Source organism: Rutidosis leptorrhynchoides, chromosome 2 (assembly GCF_046630445.1).
Source record: "Rutidosis leptorrhynchoides isolate AG116_Rl617_1_P2 chromosome 2, CSIRO_AGI_Rlap_v1, whole genome shotgun sequence".
NCBI classification, from domain to species: Eukaryota; Viridiplantae; Streptophyta; class Magnoliopsida; order Asterales; family Asteraceae; genus Rutidosis; species Rutidosis leptorrhynchoides.
In genome coordinates this window covers 447,611,398-447,619,955 of record NC_092334.1, presented here as the reverse complement: position 1 = coordinate 447,619,955, position 8,558 = coordinate 447,611,398, and the positions used below count along the sequence as shown (strand labels likewise).

The following is an 8,558-nucleotide window of genomic DNA, read 5'->3' as shown; positions in this document are numbered from 1 at the left end:
ATAATCTACGTAAAGCTTTTTAAACCTTTATTTATGAAATAAAGGTTATGGTTTGTTTTAAAAATGAATGCAGTCTTTGAAAAACGTCTCATATAGAGGTCAAAACCTCGCAACGAAATCAATTAATATGGAACGTTTTTAATCAATAAGAACGGGACATTTCACACAATGTACCTCATTAGGTGGCCCTAACGAGGTCCAATTCACATAACGAAACCTGTTATGTGACCCTTGTCACAAAGCGCACATAACTAACTAATCAAATAATTATTAACCCAAAATTATTAAAATCACTAATATTAATAAATTAATATAAACTAAGGGTAAAAAGTCATTTACCGCTAGGCCCGATTCGAGGTTGTTACAAATCCACCTCCTTAAGAAGATTTCGTCCTCGGAATCTGGTCCAGGTCAAACAATGGAGGGTATCTAGCTTTCATTATCTCTTCTATTTCCCAAGTCAAATTGGAACCCAAACTATGTTTCCATTCTACAAGTACCATTGGTATCTGTTTCTTACGTAGCTTGGTTACATTTCTGTCAACAATCCTGACTGGTTCTTTAACTAACTTTTTATTCATGTCAACCTTTAAATCCTGTAACGGTAGAATCTGACTTTCGTCGTCTACCTTGCACTTACGAAGATAACATATGTTAAACGTATCGTGAATGCCAGCTAACTCTGCAGGAAGACCCAGAACCACTGTTTGATCATTTAATATATGCCTGATGTTAAATGGACCTATATACCTTGGGGCTAATTTTCCGCGTTTACCGAACTGAATTACACCTTTCCACGGCGATACCTTCAGGTACACATGTTCACCCACAGAAAATGTCACTGGTCGTCGACGAGGATCTGCGTACATTTTCTGTCTATCTCTGGCAGCTTTTAACTTCTCTCCAGCTATTGCAACTTTATCAGCGGTTTGTTGTATAATTTCAGGACCTGCAAACTATTTCTCTCCGGCCTCTAACCAACAAGTCGGAGTTCTGCATCGTCTACCATACAACATCTCATAGGGTGGCATGCCGATACTTGAATGATACGAATTATTGTATGCAAATTCTATCAATGGTAAGTGAGAATCCCATGACCCACCATATTCTAATACACAAGCTCTTAACATATCCTCTAATGTTTGAATAGTTCGTTCACTTTGACAGTCCGTTTGAGGATGATACGCTGTACTAAGATTAACACGAGTACCCAAATTTTGTTGTAAACTCTGCCAGAAGTTAGATACAAATCTCGAATCCCTATCTGAAACAATAGATAATGGTATCCCATACCGAGCTACAACTTCATTTATGTTCAACTGAGCCAATTTACTCAACGATGTCATTTCACTAGTAGGCAAAAAGTGTGCACTCTTGGTTAATCGATCAACAATCACCTAGATCATATCATGTCCTTTCTGGGTTCGGGGTAACTTGGTTACAAAATCCATCGTTATATGTTCCCATTTCCATTCTGGAATTTCTAATTGACGTAACGCTCCATAGGGTTTTTGATGTTCAGCTTTAACTTGGGCGCGAATATGACATTTTTCCACAAAATGCGCGATGTCTTTCTTCATTTTTTTTTTTACGAGGAACCCCTACTACGAACGGGCACATTGGCCCCCCCACAGCGGATAAACCCCGGGTAAACGGCAAGCCAACCCTCCACCGCTACCAGGTAAAGCATCCTCAGGATATTGGTCTCTTAAGTTTGCCCCAAGCGTTTGAAGTGCCTTGAAGGGAATCGAACCCGTGACCTCACCTTCATTGAAAGTGTTGGTGACCATCCAAGCTATGCCTGGATGTTTATGTCTTTCTTCATTATTGGCCACCAATACAGGGTTTTCAAATCGTGATACATCTTTGTACTTCCTGGATTAATGGATAATCTAGATTTGTGCACCTCATTCATAATTAATTCCCTCAATTCTCCGAGTAGAGGAACCCATATTCGATTGTTGAAGGTTTTTAATCCACGAGAATCGTCAATTAAATCCTTCTTTCTCTTGACTAAAAGCTCGAATTTTAAAGGTTCATCCCTCAAGGCTTCAATTTGAGTTATTTTCAAGCGTTCGATCAGATCCGATACAATTTCTATTCGCATAAATTTCACATTGTCAATGGATCCTTTTCGGCTTAAAGCATCGGCGACTACATTTGCCTTACCCGGATGATAGCGGATTTCACAATCATAATCTTTTATTAATTCTTGCCACCGTCTCTGCCTCATATTCAACTCTTTCTGAGAAAAGAAATACTGTAAACTCTTGTGATCTGTACAAATAACACAGTGCGTACCGTATAAATAATGTCTCTATAGCTTTAAAGCAAAAACCACCACTGCCATTTATAAGTCATGTACTGGATAATTCTTTTCATGAGTTTTCAACTGCCGTGAAGCATATGCAATAACCTTCTCTCGATGCATTAACACACAACCCAAACCCGCATATGACGCATCACAATATACCATAAAATCATCAGTACCCTCGGGTAATGCTAATATTGGAGCTTGACACAATAGCTGCTTCAATGTATGAAATGCTTTCTCTTGTTCATCACCCCATTGAAAAGATACATCTTTTCTAGTTAACTTTATTAATGGACCCACAATCTTAGAGAAATCCTTGATAAACCTACGGTAATACCCTGCCAGACCCAGAAAACTCTTAATTTCAGTCAGAGTTTTTGGTGCATTCCAATTCATTACTGCTTCTATTTTGGATGGATCCACTTTGATTCCCTCTTGACAAATAACATGACCCAGAAACTGAACTTCACGTAACCAAAATTCACATTTGGAAAACTTGGCGTATAGTTGTTCTCGTTTCAACAATTCTAATACTTGACATAGGTGATCAGCATGCTCAGACTCTGTCTTTGAATATATCAGAATGTCATCAATAAATACTATGACAAACTTATCGAGAAACTGTCGACACACCCGATTCATTAAATCCATAAAAATTGCTGGCGCATTCGTTAACCCGGACGGCATCACCAAAAACTCATAATGACCGTGCCTAGTACGAAATGCTGTTTTCGGAATATTGGATTCAGCAACACGAACCTGATGATACCCGGAACATAAATCTATTTTCGAAAAGAACGAAGCTCCTTGAAGCTGATCGAATAAATCATCTATCCTCTGAAGAGGATAATTATTCTTCACGGTTCTTTTGTTCAATTCCCGATAATCAATACACATTCGGCGCGTACCATCTTTCTTTTTCACAAATAACACATGAGCACCCCACGGTGAAGAACTCAGTCGTATAAACCCACGATCTAGCAAATCCTGAATTTGCGTCATCATGTCGCGAATCTCGGACGGAGCTAACCTATAAGGAGCTTTAGCCATTGGTGTAGATCCTGGCATCAACTCAATTCTGTATTCTACTTCCCTAACTGGCGACAAACCCGGTAATTCATCTGGAAATACTTCTGGGAAGTCACGCACTACTGGAATATCAGCTACTGTATTTTTCTCTTTCTTAGCATTAATTACATACGCGAGAAACGTATCACATCCCTTTGCTATCGATTTCCTAGCCTTCATCATCGAAATTAAAGGACAACCAAACCCACCCCGTTCGCCCAGGGCTATAACACGTGTCCCATCAGATAAAGGGAAAGAAATCAGTTTCTTATGATATTTTATACTTGCCTTATGACAACTCAACCAGTTCATACCTAGAACTACATCAAAGCTAGGTATGGGCGTCACTAAGCAAGTCACCGGAAATACACTTCCATCTATTTCTATACTTATTCCAAACACAGATGTTGTGACTGGAACAATCTTACCACTGGAAACTTCCACTTCTAACGGTTCAGGTAACATAGAAATGGGCAAATTTAACTTATCACAGAATCTAGTAGCCATAAAAGAACGATTGTCTTCGCAATCAAACAATACACGAGCAGGTGTAGAGTTAACCAAAAACATACCGGTGATAGCATCGTCGGCAGTAGTAGCAGTGTCTACCAACATCTCTAAGGCTCTTGCTTCAGGTCTTGGAGGAGTCTTAGGCTTCTGTCTAGTTGACGAAGCTGAAGATCCCCCGACTGACGCTGTCCTTGCTCCTGCCCCTACCCCAGAACTCATCTTTCTTGCAGATGGATAATCAACTGATCTGTGCCCTGATTTATTGCAATTCCAGCAAACATTTTCTTTGAATGAGCAAGCCTGAATATCATGACCCATTACTCTGCACCGCATGCACCTCTTTGTCAAATTAGTACAAGGACCCGCATGAGTCGATTTACAACCATTGCACCACAACCTCTGGTTCGAACTACTACCACTTTGGGAAAATCTTCCCTTCTGTTAACCACCATGAGACTTCTTTGATTTAAAACTACCTTGACTTGACGCTTGCTTGGGTTGTGTCACTGGTTCGTTTTGAATTTCTCTGGCCGCCTTAATGTCTCCTTCCACCATCTTGGCTATTGCAAAAGATTGAGGTAACGAAGGTGCCATTCTTACCAATGATCTGTATTCTGGCAAGATCATTTCCACAAACTGATCAATCTTAAATTGTTCATCTGGAACCCAATATTGTACAAAGCTGATAATGCTAAAAACGAACATATATTTCATAGCATTATTCCTCAAGAAAGACAAGCTTTTAGTTGCAATTGTTTTATTTACAAGTGCTATTCGTTTAAATAATAAAAGGTGAAGATAAAAGACATATTCGACGAATTGAAGACGCAAACGACCAAAAAGCTAAAAAGTACAAAGTACAATCAAAGTGGTTCAAATTATTGATGAGAAACGTCTCGAAGTTACAAGAGTACAAGACGCAAAACGCAAAGTACAAGATATTAAATTGTACGCACGGACGTTCGAAAATCCGGAACCGGGACCAGAGTCAACTCTCAACGCTCGACGCAACGGACTAAAAATTACGAGTCAACGATGCACATAAATATAATATTTAAATAATTCTTAAAATTATTTATATATTATATATATATTTATAAACCGTCGGCAAGATGCAAACAAAGACATGTGAGCTCTCCCAGCTGGCCATGCGATCACATGGCCTGGAAGAGTAAAATCCATGCGATCGCATGGCCCCATTTTGAGGGTCAGGTCCTATAAATTCGCAGTTTTGGTTGATCAAAATGACATATTTTTCTTCTTCATTCACTCAACGATATATATATATATATATATATATATATATATATATATATATATATATATATATATATATATTTATTTATATTATAATTTTAATTTTAATTTTAATTTTAATTTTAAATTCTAATAATAAGGGTATGTTAGCGAATGTTGTAAGGGTGTAAGTCGAAATTCTGTCTGTGTAACGCTATGCTATTTTTAATCATTGTAAGTTATGTTCAACCTTTTTAAATTAATTTCTCATAGCTAAGTTATTATTATGCTTATTTAAGCCGAAGTAATCGTAATGTTGGGCTAAAATATTTAAAATTGGGTAATTGGGCTTTGTGCCATAATTGGGGTTTGGACAAAAGAACGACACTTGTGGAAATTAGACTATGGGCTATTAATGAGCTTTATATTTGTTTAATTAAATGATAGTTTGTTAATTTAATATAAAGATTTACAATTGGACGTACCTATAAATAACCATATACACTTGATTTGACACGATGGGCGGGATATTTATAAGTACTAATAATCATTCATTTAACCGGACACGGGAATGGATTAATAGTTATTGGACTTATTAAAACAGGGGTGAATTATGTACAAGGACACTTGACTTAATTGTTAACAAAGTATTAAAACCTTGGGTTACACGCAGTCGATATCCTGGTGTAATTATTAAACAAAGTATTAAGACCTTGTTACAGTTTAAGTCCCCAATTAGTTAGAATATTTGACTTCGAATATAAGGATAATTTGACGAGGACACTCGCACTTTATATTTATGACTGATGGACTGTTATGGACAAAAACCAGACGGACATATTAAATAATCCAGGACAAAGGACAATTAACCCATGGGAATAAACTAAAATCAACACGTCAAACATCATGATTACGGAAGTTTAAATAAGCATAATTCCTTTATTTTCATATTTAATTGCACTTTTAATTATCGCACTTTTATTTACTGTCATTGTATTTAATTGCACTTCTAATTATCGTACTTTTTAATTATCACAATTTTATTTTATCGCACTTTTATTTATCGCAATTTCATTATCGTCATTTACTTTACGCTTTTAAATTAAGTCTTATTTTTAATATTTTACATTAGGTTTTAACTGCGACTAAAGTTTTAAAATCGACGAACCGGTCATTAAATGGTAAAAACCCCCTTTTTATAATAATAATACTACTTATATATATATTTGTATTTTTATAAATTTAAAGTTAAAACTAATGTAGCGTTAAACTTGGCTAAGTCTCCCTGTGGAACGAACCTAACTTACTAAAAACTACACTACTGTACGATTAGGTACACTGCCTATAAGTGTTGTAGCAAGGTTTAGCTATATCCACTCTATAAATAAATAAATAAATAACTTGTGTAAAATTGTATCGTATTTAATAGTATTTCCTTATAAAATATAAACTATTTTATATACACCTCACAAAAACATCAAGTATTTTTGGCGCCGCTTTCGGGGACACTAAAACGCCGAAAGCGCAACGATATAAAAAAAAGATTTTTTATTTAGTTCTTTTTATAAAAATACGTTTTAAATATTAAAAATACAAAAATTTAAAAAGAAAAGAAAAATAAAAATATATATATTTTTAAGAGATTGATAAAAATATATAAAATTATAAATTTTTCTATTTTTATTTTTAGTTTTAGTTTTTAACAATTAAGTTTTTATTTACTTTATATAAATATTCTATATATTTAAAACAGAAAAAAATAATAATAAATCGGCCAGAGTACTGTAGCAGCCCAATCCTGGCCCAAAACCCTAATCCATGCGACCGCATGGATTTAAAATGCACAGACCATGCGAGCGCATGAACCCTTCTAACACGCCAGGTTTGACTCTGCCAACTGCATTAATTACGGAGTATTTATTATATTAATTATTATAAACCCTAATTAGGGTTAATTAGTTAATTATTTAATTTAGTTTTATTTTGTATTATTTAGTTTTAATCTAGTTTTAATTAATATATAAAATTAATAGTTTTATAAAATAAAATTAATATTTTTATAAAAATTCTACTTTTTACAACTTCAAGTTTATTTTTATATTTTGTATCTTTTTATTTGTTTTAGCGTAATATTTGTATTTTTCGTTCGTACTTAGTTTTAAACTTAGTATTTTGCCATAGTTATTTTTATTTCTAGACTCTTACGCTTTGTCGTAAAATCTCTTAAGTACTTTTTCTTTAGACTAAGATTTAGGTGCTTTAGAATTTTGCCACGCCGTTTTTATAAATTTTAGTACTTTTTAAGTTTATACTGTTTTGGATATAGAATTTCTTTTAAGCTTTAATACCTTTAGACGCAACTTTTAATTCTTAGTTTTTAGACTTTTAATTTTCAACGCGCTACGTTCTTTTTATTATTTTTCGACCTTTTATTTTTCGACGTTTTTCGACACGCTCTTTTTCTTTCTTATTTTTCGCCGCTCTAATTTTTAGGACATAGAATTTTCTATTTCTTCTCTAAAATTTCTTTAAATTTCGACGAAAAATTATTTTAAGTGATTATATTGATAGACATCCAAAATTTTCTGCTTCGTAGTAATAGTTGGATTTATTAGTGGCTGAGTTGTGAGCTTCCGATTTAAAGGGTTCTGGCTACCTGCTGTATCTATTGGCTATTCGAAAAGTGGGCAAAATCAGAAAAGTCTATTAATTTGATAACTTATATAATTTTTATCTTTTATAACTAATAAGATATTCAGTGAATGCACCGAGCAAAACGTTCACCACCTTTTTACGTTAACCACCTGTAACCAGATCAAGACATCTAGCCAATATTGTCGCCGTTGATTTTTCTTTAGAATCGTCATCAAGTCGACCAAGTACACCAATTCAAATTTCCGATAATCCATTTTTTGAACCCGACCTCACAATTGAGAATCCAGAGGATATTCAGGGACAATTCAGAGATCCGGAACCATTAATCTTTCCTCCGAAACCACCAATCATTCAAACAGAGATTGTCGAGGAACCAACCATTAAATCAGAATCCTCTAGTGATTCAGATTCAATAAATTCAATCATGGAAAATCTGGAACCTCTAAGTATGGAAGACCGAATGCGAGCTAAACGCACTGGCCAAGGTTACGCAATTACTCAACCTGACATTAATGCGCCAGATTATGAAATCAAAGGACAAATCCTACACATGGTAACTAATCAATGCCAATTTAGTGGTGCACCAAAGGAAGATCCAAACGAACATCTTCGTACATTTAATAGGATCTACACTCTATTTAAAATCCGAGAAGTGGAGGATGAACAGATATATCTCATGTTATTTCCCTGTACTTTAAAGGGAGAAGCCAAAGATTGGTTAGAATCGTTACCTGAAGGGGCGATTGATACATGGGACATTTTAGTTGAAAAATTT

General features: G+C 35.0%; 2 protein-coding genes across 2 annotated transcripts; both read right to left on the bottom strand.

The window, feature by feature from the left end:
• Positions 1-377: 377 nt before the first annotated feature.
• On the bottom strand, positions 378-1,790 carry LOC139889269 (uncharacterized). Its single transcript, XM_071872230.1, has 3 exons — positions 1,666-1,790; positions 1,211-1,350; positions 378-916 (listed from the first exon to the last, which is right to left on the bottom strand). Exons 1-3 carry the CDS (start codon positions 1,788-1,790, stop codon positions 378-380), a joined length of 804 nt encoding a protein of 267 aa, XP_071728331.1.
• Positions 1,791-1,795: 5 nt separating this feature from the next.
• LOC139889268 (uncharacterized) lies at positions 1,796-4,210 on the bottom strand. Its single transcript, XM_071872229.1, has 3 exons — positions 3,289-4,210; positions 2,366-2,652; positions 1,796-2,164 (listed from the first exon to the last, which is right to left on the bottom strand). The coding sequence occupies exons 1-3, from the start codon at positions 4,208-4,210 to the stop codon at positions 1,796-1,798; spliced, it is 1,578 nt and encodes a 525-aa protein (XP_071728330.1).
• Positions 4,211-8,558: the final 4,348 nt, after the last annotated feature.